The sequence below is a fragment of the Zosterops lateralis genome (genome assembly GCF_965231275.1).
Source record: "Zosterops lateralis genome assembly, chromosome: 2".
Taxonomy (NCBI): domain Eukaryota; kingdom Metazoa; phylum Chordata; class Aves; order Passeriformes; family Zosteropidae; genus Zosterops; species Zosterops lateralis.
The window spans coordinates 83,144,444-83,165,060 of record NC_139763.1 but is presented as its reverse complement, the minus strand read 5'-3'; the positions used below and the strand labels follow the sequence as shown (position 1 = coordinate 83,165,060).

The 20,617-nt window shown below is 38.1% G+C and overlaps 1 protein-coding gene across 13 annotated transcripts in view; it reads left to right on the top strand.

Moving 5' to 3' along the window:
- DLG2 (discs large MAGUK scaffold protein 2) overlaps positions 1-20,617 on the top strand; it is a 986,985-nt gene that overhangs the window by 927,300 nt on the left and 39,068 nt on the right. For all 13 annotated transcript variants that reach the window (XM_083854323.1, XM_083854322.1, XM_083854321.1 and 10 more), the window contains 2 exons: positions 10,082-10,258; positions 19,384-19,459. In XM_083854323.1, coding sequence (XP_083710449.1) covers positions 10,082-10,258; positions 19,384-19,459 — 253 coding nt within the window. The remainder of the gene's footprint in view (positions 1-10,081; positions 10,259-19,383; positions 19,460-20,617) is intronic.

Below are 20,617 nucleotides of genomic sequence, written 5' to 3'. Positions count from 1 at the left end.
AGAGCAGCTTAAGGCAAGTTCTGTCAATCTTAAAGCTGCTTAGGGTAATGTTTTCAAAGCAACTTAGCAATTCAGAGTCTAATCTTCATTGAAAGTCTACAAAACCTTGTCTCATATGTGTTTAATTTACCTTTAAAAATAGGATGCAGGATCTTCTGATGTTACCCCTAATCCTGCCTTTGAGCACACGGGAGCTGGGGCTGCAGGAAGGAGGGTGTGGATAATGCAATGGAGTGAATGAGGAATTACAAGGAGCTCAGTGCAGCATGGGCCTAATTTTTTGCTCCGTGGAGAGAAGATAAGAATTTTAGCATCATCCTCTTGCAGCTTTGTTTCAAAAATATTAAAATAGATACTGCTGCTGTTAAAAGTTTTGGGTAATAGTGATCGATCAGCACTTGTATAGTCAAAGTACATTTCTAAAGAAAATTGACTCCCAGACACATAGTGAGACCAGCAAATCTAATCATTAAGAAGAAGTAACAGTCACATTGTTTTGGCACTGATGAAGTGACACCAAAGACTATTATTTTAATTTTTAATTTTTGTTTGTTTGTTTCTGCTTTTGAATATTCTGGCATCTTATTTTCAAGCTTTTTTTCTGTGAAGAGCAGACACTAGTGAAAACTGGTGTTGAATTATTCACTTGAGTCAAGAAGATGGAGGTTTATAGAAAATATCATCGACTAGAAAACATTCAACCCAATCACAGAATAAAACTTCACAAGATAAACCTCTTTGTGATAAGTAAGTGTTGACATATAAGAGTTCAAGGAATCCACAGAACTAGTTGACCAAATAGAACATCTCATAACTGCTGCTCTTCCAGGAAAACTTTCTCTATTATTTCCATTAGAGTTTAGAAGATTTCTGTTGAGTTCAGCTCAGGCCTGTGGCATTGATTTTTCTTTAGTTCCATCTTAAAAATCTGGCATCTTTGGAGATTTCATGTTTGGCCTCTTGAAGAAGAGGTTATGTAGAGACACCTGGCCTTTGTACCATAAAAATTCATCTTTAAATTTCAATTGCATTTGGATTTTTGCAAAATTACTCTTCTTCAAAAGCCACCTTTTAAAAGAGAAAAAAATCAAACCCAAAAATTAATTGCATTGCTTCTAACTGAGGTCTATGCTAAAACCCAAAGAAAAGACTCATTCTATAGGCAACCTCCTCCTGATGATTGAGTGAACTCATTAAGAGTTCCTCAAGTTCTGACCTAGGGACAAAAGGTTTTCATGATTTCTCAAACAGTTGCATCCAGCAGAATTCATGGATTTAGTACATTTCTCCACATGAGGCAGGATAATTAATTTCTGTAATAATTTTCAGTGGTTTTCCACTGTGTAGTTTCCATTTGCATGGGGCTTCTCATTATCGCAGCAGAACCTGCTCAGTCAAGACAGCAACAATGAAAATCCAAATTGTGACTCTTTCACTGTCAAAGGACAGCATTCAAGGCCAAGCAGAAACCATTACTGAGAAAGAGCTGTTGCAAACAACTATCTTGACTTTTCCATAATGCCCTCTCTCCTCAGGGCAGCCAATGTTCTGTCTCATTAATACTTTCTCTGAGTTTTGCTTGTCTACACTTTTTCACAGAGAGAGAACAATCTTTTTTCCAATAGCAGTTTCTAAAGGCTGGAGTGTATAAACAGATTTAATGTGATATGAACAAATTCTTATGATATATTATGATTCATTGTGTTATGAGCACCTCCATGATAGGAAAGTCTGTAGAGTTCCTCACCTCTTACAGCAGAAGTAAGTCAGAATATTCAGATTGATAAGGCTCCAATGTTGATTTCTCAGGAGAAAAGAAAAAAAATCCATTTTGCTGACAAAATTGTCTGAATCTTGGCTGGTGGGATGTTTTTTAGTAGTAGAGGCATTATGCTTAATCCATCTCTTACAAGTCTTTTTGTCATCATTATGTTCAAATCATACAAATCATAAATGTGGATCATTTTTTCATAGGAAGGCTTTCTCTTCCTTAAATTCTGCGGATGTCTAATATCCTTGTCCAAAAAAAAGAAAAAAAATCATATATCTGACTGAGAGTAATAATTATGTTACCAGGGGGGTTCTTTTTGTGTGCTGGAAATTTCCTTTTAATTATGAACTAGTGGAATCACAATGAATTCTGTGGGCAGCCTGGCCACAATAGAATTTTAAAAGCTGCCAACAGATCTGGGTCATGATTAGGTCTAAGAGAAAGCAATTGCAAGCTGCAGGGTATCTGAGAAAACTACCTAAAAAAACCCAACTACCCAAAGCAGATCTTTGAGTTCTATTGCAATAGTTAGAACTACTGCAAGACCAATTATTAAAAAATACCTAAATCCAGTGCTTTTCTGTAGTGTATTCTCTAGTAGTAGGAAGACAAATTTGGGTGCAGGGAGGTATTGGAGTAGCTACAGGCTGTGCTAACAGAGTCATAATTTTCCCTTTGCATTTCATTGTCCTTGAAAGAAATACCTGACTTGATTTTATTTGCTTTAGTTTAGTTTAGTTTTCCTTGAGGAAAAAAAATCCTTAAATTAATATTCTCAGACAACAAATAAGTTACTGTGAAAGGGAATGACTTTTTGGCTCCTGTGTCAATCCAAGCAACACACAGGTTGCAATTTCAGCTGAATTACCCAGTAGTTTAAAGTATCCCTGATTTGACATCCAGTCACATTTCCTTTCTGGATATGGATTATCTTAAATGTCACAACACAACAATCTGTGTTGAGAAACTGCACTTGATGCCTCAGAGAGAAACCAGAGATGTAGTCAAGAAGCAACTTCACTTAGTCTCTATGGGGAAGAAAAAAAACTAAGAAAAAGACAGGTTTCATATCATTTTGATGCATAATGCGCAGGACAAGTCAAGGCAAAGTACAGACCTGGCCTAAGTTTTGGGTTTGCTGTGAAATCTACATCTCATGCACAAGTTTGGGGGTTATTGTGAAATTTCAGCCACAAGGTCAAGGGTGCTGACGAAGCCTTCCAGAAACAATTACAGGTCCCCTCTGGAGTTTATCAAAATGCCTAAATTTAATCTGTTCAGACCCAAGGTGATCTCCCTGTTTTAAAGCAAACCTCAAAGCTGAGCATCTAGACTATATTGAGTCCAATGCAGATGTATTTAAAAGCTTCTGTTTATCACAGATGAAACTGGCAGACAGATTTTCTTAGTCAGTAAATTATGGTAAGGTAAGCATATGCTCACAGCTTGATTTCAGATGTTTGCAATCAGAAGGGGGATTCTGTTTGGGTCTTTATATGCCCTCTAAAATGCCAAAGAAACAAGAAGTGTATTCCTCAAAAGGAATTCCCCTTGTGCTGGCACAAGAGAAAGCATGAAGGAATTTCACTTTCTCAAGCTTCCTTACAATTCCTGCTGGGAGGGGTTAAAGCCAGGCAAACCTGGGAGTAATATTAGTTCTGTTGATGTCCACAACTGAAAGACTGAAGTGTCAGTCCTTGGTCACTGTGAGGTATTTTGCCTCTGACATAGTACATTGTATACTGTTGTGTAGCAAGACCATGAAAGTGCAACATATTGGTTGGATAATTCTGAAAATGGTGACTTACATTTTTCTGTACAAATTTTGCAGAACCCATTTCCTGCATAGAATATGAGCACTTGCTAAAAACTAAAAAAAGCCCATCAGCAGCATAGAGATTGGCTCATAAGAGCTGACATTAAGCATTATGCTTGGATCTCCAAAACTAGCAGAATATTCCCCAAGGACAAATGGCAGACTGCTTTCCTGATAAACATCATAAAGAAAATATATCACTCTCCTTCATAAAATTTTTCTGGAACTAATTGCTGCTGTCTCCAATCCCTTTTTTCATTGAGATCCATGACATAACTCTCTGCCAAATTCCCACTAGGAGGAAAAGAATAAGGAATTGCATGGACTGAATGGAGAAATTGCTGAATGAAGTAAAGAAATAATATGATAGAAAATGGAAAAGGCTTGAATGCAAATGTGCAATGGGATTTGCTGCAGTGGAGGTGCCTTAGGAGTAGCTAAGCTAACACTCTGAAGTGCACATTAACTGGGAGCATGCCCCATGGCTCAGTGCCTAAACCTACCCTCTTACTAATGTAAAGCCATTCCTCCTTTTCCTGTTACCACATGCCCTTGTAAACAAGTCCCTCTCCAGCTTACTTGTAGTGTCTTAGGTACTGGAATGGTCCCTGATCAGTGCTAACTTCCAAAGGGAATATGGCAACCATGTTGGCACTGCTGCCCTGTCATGACTGATTTTGGTAACATAAACAGCCTGACAAGGTTGAGGGGATGGGCTTCAGGAAGAGTCACAGCATCATTAAGATATGGAAAAAAAATTAAAAGAAAAATAAGGCAAAGTAAAGGAAAAAGCCAGAATCATGGTATCTATGAGTGACAGGTCAAACATTCAGGGATATTTTGTTAAAACTGTGTTGTTATAGTATACTCCTAATAAAAGCTGCTCTTTCAAACAGTCCCCTCTCCCACTGTCTCAGCAGAGGTGACAATGTACGGCAGAATAATCTTGTGCACATTCCAGCAGCCTCCAGTCTCAGCAAGCAGCACCTCAGAGCTTCCCAGACCTCCCAAGGAGAGAGAAACCTTTTTTTGTATGCTCTACACACAGGATTTACCAGTTCAGCTTCTCCAGATGGAAACAAAACTGGGAGAAGTTGAAAGTCTTTATTGACTTGCCAGTATGTGAAAATTTAACCCTTTTAATAGCATCTTAATTGCCTTGCAATGGCTGCTTCCATCTGAGAGCCGCTGTGCTCTCTGTCGTAGCTATAGCAATGAATTACATTAGTGTTTCTTTCATCTTCTTCTAATTTTTTCTTCAAGCTGAGCCTGGAAGTGGGTGGAAATACATTTATTACTGAGTGCAGAAAAGACAGCTATGAAGCTTGGGGTCTGATTCTGACTATGATGCTGAGTTACTGTCTAAAAACAGGCAAAGGATTAAACCACTGTGTCCTGGATTTCCCCATCCTTAAAAAAAAGAATAGGACAGGGGGTAGGATAGGTGTGGTGAATGAGGAGGATAACATATATCTCCCTTGGGATGATGCCACAAAACCTGATGTCTGAGAATCACTGTTCAAGAAATTTTCAGAGAAGAGAGAAATATCCTTTAGTGGTGCATATGCAGATATGCTGGCAGATCACAGGAGAGTTAGGACTATTTACAGCAGCTGAAAATCTCTCTTGCTAAATGTTGTTGTCATTTCATAATCAAGTGAATAGCAAAGAGCAGTCTGTAAATTTACGTGCAAACTCCCGTCTGTGCCAGAAGAAGAGGAAAGTAATTTCAGAGATGCAAATAAAGCTGCCATGTAGCACCTGAACTGGATCAAATTAGTGGCAATTGATATGGGAGCGGAAGATTTTGGGGTTTTGCACTGAACACATAGAAGCTTTCTGTAAAATATATTTTTGTGTTGTAGATGCAGTTATATCCCTTGCTTTGTCAGGAAGATTATGAAGACTACTAACAGTGGTGTTTACAGCATTAGCTGAGGTAGCTAAGAGGTTTCTGTGTTAAATTCCTTTTTCTGCTAAGGGTTTAGCAAGATCACTTAGTCTTCCTGTACCCTATTTTTCATGTTACAAATGCTGGTAACAATATAACAGTGTGGATTTCAATAGGTTCTAATATATGGGATTGCACTAGGAATTGATTTTCTATTTTGTTTCAGCTAATATATTTTATCTGTCAAACATTTATTCCTCTAGCTGCAAGAACAGGTGTCATTAGGAATAGAATTTACTGCACGAGGCAGCTTAGCTTTTAGACATGCCTCAAATAATGAAGTATTTATGCTAAGTGGAAGAAAAAAAGATACCCTGGTTTTGGTGGCCTTCATGCCATGTAGACACTTCACTGAGTGTTGGACAGTATATTACAGCTTGGTAAAGACAGTATTTTAATTTCAGACATTTTTTGAGCAATGAATTTAAATGCTGTTGTGAAATGCTTGTCTCATGTTTTACGCTGATGTGGCTGCCTAAAAGTGATTAAGAAGCTCCCAAGCACAAAAATAAAATCTGTTAGGTTCTGTCCAAATTGCTGCTGGGATTAGTCTAGTGTAATGATCACTTCTGAAGTCTGGAATAATATCAGGGAAGCAAACCTCACATATTCTTAAAGATTTGTGATAGCCAGCTGCTTCTAAATGTTTGCACCTCCTGCTTCACTTCTCAGGACTTTATTTTCTATAAACATGAGGCTTTCACCAAGACTTTAATGGCAACACTTGGCATTTGAATGACACTTTTCACTTTCAAGATACTGTACAGATAATAAATAGTTTTCCTTAAAGTAAGGCAAGAACCGAGAACTGAGGAAAAAAATAGCTTAAGTGTTAATGGAAGTTTGGTGCATATACTTTATGCCTTTGATAATCACACCAATTCCTGTTGCTGTTTTTCTAGTAAGGAAACTAAGGTGATCAAATCATGATTTCACCACATCTGTTAAACTGATTAGTAGCAAGTTCTGTTCGGTATTCCAGTATTTTATCCACATCTCATAGTAGTCACTGGGTTTAGTGTATTTGTAACTTCAAAATGCATTCTCTATCCTGTGTAACCCAGGGTCCTGTTTGTGAAATGTGCTATCTAGAAGATGCTGAACAAGAGTTTTCTGATACTGGTGTGATCACAACATTGGTGACAGCTCTAAAGCGGATGTTAAATAATTCAAACTGATTTTTTTTGTTATAAAATATTGACTACCCCAATTCAAAAGTAGACCGAGTCAGCTGACTTGGAAAAAAAAGCCTTAACGACACAGAGAAAGCTCTTGGTTTTGTCCTATAGAATCCAAAAAAGGCTTAAGAGCAAGCAGCTAACTGAGCATATAAAACACCTGAAAGAACAGTTCTTTAAGATGCACTTGTATAAGTTGTGGAGAAACAAAAGAAGCTGCTAGTGTTCAAGACTGTTAGATAAATGTCATTGAAATGTTGTAAGACTATTAAGATTATTGTTCTTTAATACTGCAGTAAATGACACTAAAAATTATTTACAGCTCAGTGCAGTGCAGAACTGCCCAAGCAACCCATGAATAAGCAGCCTCAGCCAGATGAAAGCATAATGTCATATTAGCAAGTTCAGAAAGCTCACGAGCTCTGCTGAGAAGCCTCTCCACTATCTGCACTGTTGTGCTTGTTCTCTGGGCAGATACCTCTAATTCATCACAGAGAGAGAGAGAGAGAGAGAGAGAGAGAGAGGCACTGTGACATGTCTTCTTGGTTTAGACCCTCTGGATGATTTGAATAACCCTGTTTCTATTAAACATCTGATTTTGGAAGATTACTTGTCTGGCCCTGATTGCGCTGATCCTTTTCTAGCTGAAGTGATGGTGCTCATCTCTCAGAGAGAACGATTAGTTGCTCTGTACAAGGATGGGTTTCTTGTTGGACTGCGTGGCTTATGTCCTCTTCTCAACACATAATATTCAGCAAAGGTGCTACTATTTTTTGACCTTTCTTCTGATTCTCTCCCTGGCATGGCAGGACCTATCTAAGGTGTCTGACATACCCCTTAGTGTGTTATCCTGGTGAAGGAGCTTGCATGGAACCACTAGACTTTGCTGAGAGCTGACTTTGTCTCTGATAAAAGTTTCAGTGCTTGCAGATGGTATCCTGTAAGACTTGGATGTCATTGTCTAAAAACATGAAAGAGCAAAGAAAAAAGGCATCTTTTTCTTCTTTTTCTGTCTGCTCTACCCAGTTCCTTTACCAAACAAGAGGTCTGGCTCCATTCATTTTGTATCACTTTAGTTGACACTCAACAGATGCAGATGTGTTATTTTTATATCCATCTTCAAAACCAAGCACAAACACAGCTGTGTGGTGTTCACCAGGTAGAAAATTAGAAATGACATGTCAGTCTCTTAAAAGGGACTAGGTTTTGCAATCCAAATTGCCCTTGCAGCCTGAGGTGGTGGGGATGAGTGTGCCTAGGTCTCTCTCTAGCCCAAAGTAGTCCACAATGCCTGGAGTAAAGATCTCCATGTACTTTATAGCTGGGCTAACAGCCAACAACCAACCAGCAAAAATATTTTTTATGGAGCCAGAAATGTTATCGAAGTTGTAGACTCAAATGCAGATGTTACCAAGACCTGGCTCTTAATTTGAAATGTTTAGGAAAGATCACTGAAGTCAGCTCTCATGTCATTTTCATTTGCTAATGGAGTAATCAACATCTGTAGAGCATCAGCCACAAAATCTTTCATTCAATGAAAAGTGTGCTCAAAAAGTCTCTTGTCTGAGATCTATAATCTCATTTTAATTAGCAATGCACATGATTACTCCAATCAAAGTAAGTCAGTGCCAAACATTGCCATCTGCATTCATCGTTAACATCAGCCAGCAGGATGACAGACTCATTTTAAGTCAATATGTGAGCTCTGAGGTGCAAATGTCTGTTCAAGGACAAAGAATATTGTCTTACTTTCTACTCCTTAACTTTTGAAGGACAGCCTTCGTCTTAGAACTTGCCAAATATGGAGTGTTTTCTGTTTGGCATCAGGGAATGTTTTGCATCAGGGATATGAGAGTCTTCCTTATTCTCTGTAACAGAAGATATTGTCCCTTGTTTTGAGTGACTTAATTATGCCTGGAATCAGGATTGCATGATGTCTGCCCAGTATCCAACATGGCCAACTCTGTGGTTAGGGGTTTTAAGCTGTTGAGCAACTTCCATAGCAAGGTGCACAATTAATCATGAATTTTCAGGATGACTGTTGTGGTAAAACTCTGACCACTGCCTGCAACCAAGGGTAATGCCCAAAGATGATGTGCTGTGTGCCTGTTTGTGTATGCGCTGCCATCTTCCAGGGATCTGGTGTCATCAATTGGTTAAGAACAGGTGTCTAATGACACTTAATTGCTTCTGGATTTATGAGCTTTTTCATCAGATGTCCTCACAGAAAGCTGTACTTGAGAAGCAGCAGATGACCTGGTACCAGTAAGAGCCCTTTATGAATATAAATATTTAATAAGATATAGTCAGGTTTTTAAAATAACTTTTCCACTGCTAAGCCATTAAATTTTTCCAAAGGATACTTGCATTTCAAGAACATTTACCAAAAAAGGCACAAGCATAAGTAAGCTTATGGATTATGTAAAATTCAGCAGTCTTCATCCTCAGAGAAGGAATTATCTGGGCATTTCTGAAGATGTTAGTACAAGACTTTAAACTCTTCTAAAAGAAGACATATTTCAAATAGCTTTTTTTTCTCTTCCTGAACCAGACTTGCCATGCACAGTTGGTGCTTGTAAGAGCTTTAAATTATTTTGGTTGCACAGTCACAATTCTGATAACTTCTTTAAAGTTCTCCTCATTATGAGAAGTAGCTATGAGTGTTTTATATCTACCCATAAAACTGCTACAATCATTCTTTGCAATTGCACTAGAATGCACAGCAATTAATTACATCAAATCCTTCTCGCAAAAGTATTTACCAGTGAAAATATTGCTATGGCTTTCTTTCTGACAATGAAAGAGTAGGAATTATTAGGCACTTCCTGAGATTTTACTGATGTAACATTTCTGCAGCCAGTATGATGATCATATTATTTTCCCTATAGGAAATAAACATCAGTTCTTCACAGGCTGATCTTTAAACAGTATTTTACATGGGAAAAATATTCCCAAGTATTTTTTCCTGTAAGAAACCAAGATCTGGATTTTTAGCTAGGTAACTCCAATGAGTGATCTGCACTTGCTGGGATTCCTGTGCAGGCTCTTACTTGCAGAAAGTGAGGTACATCTGTGCTGGTGTAGGTGCCAGGCATAGGACTGGAAGGCATAGGCTGAAAATTGGTATCAAATTTTACTGTTTACTTTCTTTTACAGGGGAAAAAAAAATAAATAAATAAATAAATAAATAAAAGTCTTCTGTAAAGACTAACTTCACAGTGGAAAGAGTTTTCCTCTGAGTAGGACCTTTCCCTTTGGAAAAGAGAAGGGGTTACCTGCAACATAAAGTATGATTAATTGTTCAGAAGTAAACATACCCAGACTGATCTAACTACCTGCCTTCATATCTTTGTTTCCTTTCACAGAGCCATGTTTGACTATGACAAGAGCAAAGACAGTGGCCTCCCAAGCCAAGGACTGAGTTTCAAGTATGGAGACATCCTTCACGTCATCAACGCCTCAGATGATGAGTGGTGGCAGGCGAGGAGAGTCACTCTGGAGGGAGACAGTGAGGAGATGGGAGTTATACCCAGCAAGAGGAGGTGAGTGCTGCCTCCTCCTTCGTACCTCCTTGGCCATGATGTTAAAATATTTCATTTTCTTTCCAAAGATGGGGTGCAGCAATCTATTGAAAAACTGGGAGTAGTAATGAAAAATCCCACAGGTATTTCAAGAGTTGGAATACACAGTTTTTTGCTGTGAGATTTAAAGCATTCAGAATGTTTATAATTGTATTGAAAAGAAAATCAGAAGGTGACTCAATTACTAGTAACTTCATAAAGAAAAGAGAAAAGGAGAGATCGCTGTCTACTAAAGAGCTTCAGCAAAAAAAAGAAATAGCCAGAACCCAAGTCTGGGAATTTGCTCTGAATTTGAAGTGGAGCACATGTTTTAATGTCAGGGAGATTAGCCATTGCATCAAACTGCTGAAGGATGTAATGAATGTCTTGACATTTTCAAATCAAGACTGTGTGTCTTTTTTTGAGAGGGTAATAGAATTAAGCTTCCCAGCCTGTGTCATGTAAAATTCGGTGCTAAATTATATAATGGTCATATTTGGCTTCAAAATCTGTTAGTTTAATTTCTGCCTGCCTGGAAACTGATAGATAATCAATATCACAGTAAATTTTTCATATAATGTTAATGAACTTTTATCTGCTCTCCAAGCTAAATCTGAATCTTTGTGTCTCTGTGATGGATTTATTGTGAGAGAGAGATTTATTGTCAGAGAGAGAACAGATATCAGAATCTCCCTCATTTTTGCATTGTTTATTCTGACTAGATGCTTTTGTAAAATTGGCAAAAAGTAAAAAAGTCTCTGATAGTATCAGAACTAGCACACAAACCAGTATAACTTCCTGGCTCTCCTGATAGTTCCTATAGAAAGGTCAAGAACGGAAAGGGTAGGAGGAAAATGAAATCTGTCAAAACATATTACATTATTTTTTGCGGCAGTGCCGTCATACTGAGTATAAACTTTCTATTCCTAGCTACTTCAGCTTTAGCACTGGGGTAAAAATTATCATGACAATTTTTTGTAGTGAGGAATGGGATGCTTGATGCTCCCTTGAGCATCTGCTGCTGTTTCAAGAGAATTGGCCAAGGTACTAATAGAGCTTATGGTACTCATTGTTCTAAATTACGTTAAAATAAACTAAAAGGCCATCAAATACCTTGTTGACATGAGCCCTGAAAGGACCTTAATTTCTCTAATGATCATGTTTGAATAGCATCCACACCTGCTCTTTCAGCAAAGAGCAATTTTGGAGTTGTGTAATAGATAGAAATAAAAGGTTATTTTATAAGGTTTTAAGTTTCAAGATGGAAAATGTGCCCATTAACCAGACTTAGTCTCTACATATTGAAAAAGGAATACTTGCCTGCTATTCATTGCTACAGTAAATACTGCTGTAATTACATGATTGGGCCATACATGGGAAGAGAGAGGAGTTTATTTAATGCTAAGGAAAGTATGTGCACAAAGCTCACTCCTGTGTGGTGCCTACTATGAAAAGGTGCAAAAAGCTGGCATACATAAGAAGACAACTACAGAGGCAAAAAGAACAAAGCAAAGCAGCTAATGAAGGTGTGGAGTTGTATATCCTGTAAAATGGAAAGGTGGTGTGTGCCTAAAGCTTACTGTACCCACACAGTGATGTTTTCAAGGACAAAAGATAGAGGTTCTCTAGTCAAGGTCAGACATATAATAGAGCCAGGAATAAGATGTGGCTTAGGAAACACTGTGAGAAAACAGAATTATTTAAAAAAAAAAAAAACAAAGAGACTATATGAAAGTAGGTTGATTAGAAGCTAAAAATAAGAGTCTTGAATTTCAAAAGATGAAGGTATAGTTATCATGCTCTCCACTTGTCATCTTTATTCTTCACTGGTGAAGCTGAAGGGCCTGGAAAAATCAATGGCATCCGATTTTCTGTCTGCATTAATGTAATGATACACCTGAGCTGGAGTGGGAAGAGGTTGCTTTTATTTCATAAAAGGTTTCAGTTGTACAATATTACTTTTTCCACTGCACTGAAAAGTGAGTAGTGTTTCCTTTCTGTGGGTTCTGGATAGTTCCTCAGCTCCTGAGACTGATTGCTCTTGCCAGCATCTTCTGCAGTCATTTACACCACCCAAGGGGAGGATGAGCAATCAGTGCACACAGGACTGAGTTACAGAGAAAAAAGCTAATCATGCTTGCCAGATTGTGCTAATTCAGAGTTAAATTTCCTCTGCAGGTGTGGGTTATTGACTGTAAGAGGATTAATCTAAAACAGAGTAGTGCTGGAATTCATTTGACCAAATAGAGGCAGTTACAGCATGGAAATCCTCATTTAAGCTGTTGGCTCCAGGATGCCATGTCTCTTATAGTTTATATGGGATTATTTCTATAGGCATTGCTTTGTACATAATACAGCATATGTTCTATCTACCAGTAAAATATTGTGATAGAAAGGAAGGAAGATGAGAACATCTGTACCTGTTTGTTGGGCTTGTCCTGCAAGCTAAATTGGCCATGATGTTGTAAATTGAAGAATTTTATATTTGCCTTATATTCTTCAATCCCCAATTCATTTCTGTTCTTCTTTTGTTTTTGTTTTTTTAGGGTCTTGAGGGCTTGGAAGGGTTATGCTTGGAAGGGTTTCCTTTTGTGTTTAGATTCCTTTTTCTGCTTGTTGAATGCTATCCTGTGGTACTGTAACTTAATCTTTTGCACTTTGGGTCAGTGAGATGCTGTACAGATCCAGGAATTATTAGTGCCAGGTTGAATCTCTTAGCTTTCTGCTTTACTTCTGTCTTACTTCTACTTCCCTTAATTTCTGTCCAGCAACAGCTAAGGTTCAATTCCTGTGTTTCCCATAAGCGAAGTCATTATGGAATAGCTCTGAAAACCAGTGAACACTTCAATTTTATTTTATATATATATATATATATGTATGTATGTATGTATATATGTGTATATATGTATATAAACAAAGCCATAACAACTACATTATATTTCTTCATTGAGACACTGTGTAATGGCAATTGCTGTAATTGCTTGCCATGTGTTTAGGGTTGTTTGTTTTTTTTTACAGGAGAGCCCATCATACAATGATATTTTAGCAGGAGCTGATTAGAGAAATTGGGAATGATTAATCAAGACTCCTTACTCTTTCTTCTTCTATGACTTATGTGCTATACCAGCAAAAAAATCATAATTTAGAATTATAGGGGAGCTGCCACTCATTAGTCTCCCCAGGTTTTTTGATACATTATCAGACTTTGCCTCTTAGTGATTTAATAGAGTTTGAAAGCTTTTTTGTCATTAGATTTCAGTGCTTCTGCCAACATGTGGATTTGTTGCCTTGTTTATAGTTAAATTGCCAAGTCGGGCTTTAAGAGAGAGTTTTGAAGGGCAGCACTGCAGCTGGAGGGGTGTTAATGAAAGGAGCAGTACAAAGAAGTGAGAGTGGGCCCAGGTTTCACCACTGATCCATGCAAGGACCAAATCTCATGGAGCAGTGAGCCAATGACCTCTGTGGAGATTAAAGAAAATTAGATTTAAAGTATCCTGCAGTTCTTAAATATAATTGCAACCCTTTCTACACCTGAAAACAACATTTTATCCATTTGTCAGTGTGTATTTATTGTCTGACTATAAGTGTTGTTCTCACAGGACTGTGTAGCTAGTTCAGTAGAAACCAAATATAATGATTTACAGTTGGTATAGTATTATATCATGTTGGTGCTGGAAAACACAGGACTCACTCCAGCATGAGAGGCTGCAAACCATTTCAGTTGTGGTTTAACCTATTTATTCAACATTTCAGGCCAAATTTCTCTTGGTTCCACATCTGTCCAAAAGATTTATCCAAGCAGTGTTTAAGGTGACAGGACAATTATATCAGGCAGGGTCTCCAAGGTGAGGGGACATAACCCCCAGCCCTGTACCAATGTCTCAGGCAGCTTGCAGTATTGCCTGGGCATTATGGTTACATGTGTGAAGTGCTCCCTTATCATCAAAAATTGCTATTTATACTAGAATGACCAACAGAATAAGATTTACATTGGATTTTTTTTTACATATGGACAGATAGATAGATTTAGATTAGAGCACGCACACAATCTGTGCTTTTGGTCATGAGAATTTTTATTTGCCTCATTGCCCTTCTTATTATCAATTAAAAAAAATCAGCTTCCTATAAAAGGGCAGCAGCAAGCTAAGCAGCTTATGTCCAAGATTCCCTCCCCATGGAAACACTTGCATTGGTTAAAGGCAATGAACAAAATGCATGAAACCAATATGCCTATGTAAAAGTGTATTTGATTCCTAGACAGATGCTCTAATTCAATAGTAAATAGATTTTCATTTTCTGTAGCATTGATTTTACACCTCCAGTTCTTTTCACTTTTTCCTTGCTGAGTCTCTGCACAGGGACAGGCTCCTACACTGCAAACCCACCACAACAGCAACCTCCCACCTCACAAATGTCAAGCCTCAGTATTTTCTGTGGTATGTGTATATCTGCTTGACTTGAGTCTGTGGGTCTGGAATGCAGCCTGAGATTTCACACAGATTGCCCCAGAATGGCTGAGCATAAATTCTCACCACTTTTACTACTGCTCCCTCTGAGCAGCCGATGAGGATTTGGCCTTAAAACACTGAAATAATTACACTAATCTTTCTGTTGTCCTTCAGATGTGCAGTCACAAAACTGCTGTCAGACTGGACATTATTCTAAGATACCCATTTTCAGGTAGTTTAAGTACATCTGACTGCCAAATGTTATGCAACTTGTATCTCTGTTATTACCAGCTGTAATAATACCAGCCTGATACTTGTGTTCTCAAATGGACAACATTCTCCCCACAAGTACATGTAGTCATGCCCTCCTTTCAGAGCAAAGTGGGGGGAAATGTACATAAACCCAATATTTCACAAACATTTAAGGACAAGGAACAAGAGGTTTTCCCAGCACAGAAGTCCCTGTGGGTGAAAAGCCAACTTAAATTTGTTGTTCTGCTCAGCTTGGCAGAAGGGCATGTTTATCCACTCAAATGATTTTTATTTGTAAGGGCTTCCTATAAATTGTCTACCTTTCTAAATGTTAAGTAAAATTAACGTTTTAATCCTTAGATGATAAAACTTTTTAGTGTGGCATAATAAGGTAATCTCTGTCTAAAATAATTTGTCTGTCTATACTCACTAATCTAATTGGAAAAAATTTAATATGGAATGAAATTTGTGTGTATGTGTAGGTATAAACTTCTTCCTGTGCTCTTGCAATGATGTGAAACTTCTGTGCTGAAGGAAAACAGCTGTTATCTTTTAAACAGAATAAGGTTGTGCTACAATTTTATGAGAAGTCACTTCCTAATGTCATTAGGTCTACTCTTCATAAATATTGACCAGGTGCTGAGCTGCTTTCCATAAGCAAGCCACTGCAGATGGAGAGCTGAACCAGAGCACGTTCTCTCCTACTGAAAAATGCATGTTTGTTGCAAAAATGCCACTTCACAGGAATTCTCCAAAATAATTTTGAGAATGGGAATTTCTTGGTAAGCTCAGATCTCACATCTCACAGAGGATGGAAGCAATAAAAAGCTATGAACTGAGACCACAAATTTGAACTATAAATAGTGGGTGCCTATTTTCACTTACCTTTCACTTGATAGGCAGGTAAAACAACTATAGTGCAGGTGATCTGGAAATGGTGAAGCAAGACAAGACACTTTTCAAGGATCCATTTTTCATTACTTTCTTGTATTTGCTAATTCTCCTCACTACAGTACTTGTGCTGGATTTGGAAATAACTGTCATCCTGCAAAACACCTCAGTGCCAAATCTGCAAATTAGGCTACTGTTACCTTTTTATTTCATTCTAGAAACAGATTTGCAATTTGCATCTGTGTTTTACATCAGTGATGAACGCTGTTATTGAAGATTAAAGCATTTCTCCCTTGATATTCTACTTTACCACTGTGAAGACTGATTAGTGCTTTTAGGAAGGCACTGACAAAACTCCCGGTGGTCCAGCAGTGTGCGATCACAGTTCATGTCTTGTTGAGTTATACTTGACTTTTTTTTTGTTTGCAGCACCTATGAAAAACTGAGTGTCTCATTTTGAAAAATCCCACAGGCCCTTTTTCAACAGCTATGTGTGCCCAGAAACACAAAAGTATAAAACATTGCAGTGCAGTGAGTGTTGCATCCCATTAATATGTTCCTCAGAAGAGTAGGAAGAGAACAATAGCCTAAAGAACTGAAATCTTGAACTTACCAGTGAGGGAATACTGAAAGTTAAAGTATATTTTCAATGTACTGCTCCACTTCTCTAGCTTTACCTGGGAAGGAGTGAATCCTGACCATTTCTGAAATAAAAAGGGCCGAGAGGTATCTACCACAAGTAATGTTTTCAAGAGAAAGGGAGTATACAGAATATACTCTAACTGTCCCAGATCACAGATGATCTCAGATAATTTCCCTGTGCACAGCAGTGTTTCTGCACACAATTATACTTGGAGAGTGGGTGGGAAGATGGAGGTGAAATCCCCTAAGTTGTGCTAGGGTGACACTGTCTCCACATAGGGCTCAGAACTTTTCAGCTTCAGTCATGTTTGAATGCTGGATGTAGGTTTCTTTGAACATTTCTTGAAACTTCTTTGAGTTTCGGTAACCCCCCCAGGCACTTTTGAAAATGGGACTGAGCCATGAAGTTGTTTTGGAAATCATAGCCATGCTTTCCTTACCCCTTAAGCAAATATGTAATTAGAAAGGGTCATGGCAGCAATGTGCACATCAGGTAAATCAGGATTGCAAGTCTGGGCCCAGAAAATCTGGGATAGGAGTCCTCCCCTTCACTTCATGTTTTTGCACAGATCCCCATAATCCTGCTGTGTCCAGCAGTGGTGATAGAAAACCGGTTAGTGTGTTACGTGAAATATTTCTTTCTTTAAAAGCAATATCTTCAGCTGATGGATCAAAATGTTCAAATGATGGTCAACTAAACCAATATAAGGCATTTACACTCATGCTGTTTAGACATTCACAGTGTCAGCTGCTGCAAATAACTCTTTGGACTTAAACTCCTTTCTTCTTGGGGAAAAAAAAGTCATGTTTGTTTTTCCTTAAATATAAAAATTACAAATCTGCAAAAAAATGATAGTGTTCCTTTAAAAAGTGCCTTTTCTAAGAGCTGGATCAACAAATCTAAAAGAACAGAGATTCAAAACTTTGTGTCTTCATGAATTTAGTTCCCTTTTTAGCTCTGTCTATGGCAAAAAAATGTCCCAGTAGCTCAGAGGAGAAATTCTAACATCTTAGTTCACTGAAGTCTTGCACCCAGACAATTTCAGCAAAGACTAAATCTTTGGAGTACCAAAGCTAAATTCCAGGAGTTCTCCGGAGCATGCAAAACTAAAGCTTCTCCAAAATTTAGGTTGATTCCTTCAGGAAAAAGGAAGGTATATTCCTAAAACCAGAGCAACCCACTGCCACAATGCAATAAGACATAAAGGCAATAAAGCACCCGAGCTGAAGAACTTTAAGATTATATTATAAATTGGGCAAACCCATTTATTTTGTCCTTGCCTTCTTCTTACAGCTGACCCATTTTACTGACAGTTCAGGCAGCAACAGTAATGTAGTCAGCCTAATACACAGAACATTTCAGCTTGTAATTTTACGTTTCAGCTAAATTATAAGTAATTGAGAACAGTTTTATTGTGGAAGGTGTCATGCAAATTGTAATGGGAGGCAACATTGTGTGCTACCCTTAATACAAGTGCCAGATGATTAAATGTTTGGAACATTCAATAGGCATGGTGAGCATATATGAACATTGTTGTTAGGTTTCCCTGAAGGACTTAATGGCACTTCATGGCATTACTTAAATACTTCTCAAAGCAATGCAGAATGTTTCTGCTGCTCCTCATCTGCCTGCTATGCCTCTAGAAAGCAGCAATGCCCCCATGGATGCTAATGCACTTATGACAAACTCCATAAATAGGATTCACTCTTCAGGGTTAATTTCCAAATTTCTTTATGCAGTGAATAAGAAATTAAGTTAAAAGCAGATGTTTTAGGAAGTTAGACAGGGCTGAAATGAGTTTAAATGTTAACACAGATTAATAAGTAGAATATTGTGTTCATTTGTGCTAATTATTTCCTCAGAAGGCATCCATCCTATTTAGGCAATTATACAGCCTCAATCCTATTTAGGCAATTACACAGCCTCAAGTCTTCATTTCTTACCAGTACTACCAAGGGACTTCATCTGCTAGTTCAAGTTTGAGACTGTTCATGTGTTTTTAATAACATAGATTTAGTTTGAAAGATGCACTTGAGCTGTTTCCATGTGAATATTCCACACTTACAGAGAAATTCATTTAATCTAAATTTAAACTGTAGCTATAGTAACCAACATTCACTGTGTTTCAGGAGGGCATATATAAGCCTACTCAAACAGAAGGAAACATGTTGTGTTAATTATCATTCTATCAAAACACTAGAGTTTGTATTTTGGAAAATAATTATCAGAAATTATGAATTCTTACTAGCCAGGCTTGGAAAGCAAGAGATTTGCAGGAATATATTCTAATCTCTTTTATAAGCTAGCTTTGGGGTATTCTATGGAGATTTCCTAGAGCAATTCCCAGTCTTAGACAAATAAGGTTAGTGTTTCAGTTTCAGGCAGATGATCAGATTTTTTTTACTTGAGCCAGTCAACGACAGATTGTGTAGATGATTTTGCAAAGGTAGAAAACATCACTTACACAGTGTATGTCCATATTAATCAAGGTGAGTAAGGACAAGTCCTTGTTTTATTCCTCTAACCATAGAACTCTAAATGTTGCCTGATTTTTGAACAGCTTAAATCAGAGAGAGTAAATCTGCCCCCGGCATGCTTTTCCCAGTCTCCCATGTCTGTTGAGAGGCAATGCTGTTCTGCTGGGGCAGGGCAGTCAAGACTCCTCAAACCCAGTTCTGCATTTGCATTTCCCAGAAAAGTGCTGCCTGGCTGAGGAAGCGACCTCTCCTTTTCAATGTATGAAATCTGCTTTAAATGTTTACTTTAGGTACAGTAAGCTGCCAGTGGTCTTGGGAGAGCAGCTATCAAATGTTTCATACAAAATGCTGCTATAATCAACGTGTGTTTCTTCATTTGTGTTTCCTTTTCCCCAGAGTTGAAAGAAAGGAGCGTGCACGTTTGAAGACGGTGAAATTCAACGCGAAGCCCGGTGTAATTGATGCAAAAGGGGTACGTAAATAGTGAAACCTTTTGAAATTGCACTTTACAATTGTTTTTATCCAGAGTAGAAAAAAATTTAGCCACATAAGGAATATTTAGGTTGTTGCAACCAAGATCTGCAGTATAGTGAAATGTAGGCCAGCGATTAGTATGATACAGTCTTTGAAATAATTAAATATTCTTTTTATAATAATACTGAATGACAGTGCCTCCTAAGGGGAAGATACTAAGAAAATAAAGATCATTCCATGACAGCTGTGATTTTAGTTAAATGATGGATAGAGAAGAAAAGACTTTAAAAATGAATGCAGATGGATAGCAGTTTAATGAAATAGGACCAGAAGCATAAGTTCCCTGGCTTCAAAAGCTGTTAAATCACAAACCAAAGGTTGTGAGTTAAGGAGTCCTGGATAGAAAAAATCAGGTTTTGGGTGTTGTGCTTTGACAGTTGTGACAGACATTGAACACAAGTGTGTTTCACATCAGACACAATGGCCACACAACACAAAACATGCAAGTTCTGTTCCACCAGCACTGCCTGGACAGAACAGTGTTCCTGCTGCTGCCACTTCACAGAGCTGCTTTATTGTGCCCAAGTCAGCAGTTCTTGTTAGCCTGATGGCCACTATCCTGTCTGGTGCCATCTGCCTGGCAAGTATTACAGCATGAGAAATGCCCACAGTCCTGGCTATTAAGGTATATTTTTCTGCTGAAGTGTAACTTGCAGTTGTAGTAGTCATGAATACTTGACATTTGCAGGGATTTATTTTTGAAACCCGTCCAGTTGGTATGTTTGGAATTTACAACTGAGGGCTTCTGTGAGCAAACTAGGATACAGAGATTCAGCAGCCATGAGGGAAAAGTCCTGCTTGGCTGCAGGAGACAGAGCAGGGCCAAAATTGTGTGATGAGCAGACATGGCCATAGGTAGGTGCTAGCAAAGGAGATAACTAAGTGTTTCAGCAGGTCACTTCCCTTCCAGACCTGCTGTTCGTGTGGTCTTCTGCCTAGTTTGAAATTCTCATTCTTAATCTCTTCTTCTTTCAATTTTGATCCATAATGTTAATACTAATAATTCCCTTATTCTGTCTTTTCAGACAGATTAGCAGGATAAAAAATTCCTCTTCCCGTGGACACACAGTTCCTAGCATAGGGGTTCCCAAGTCTC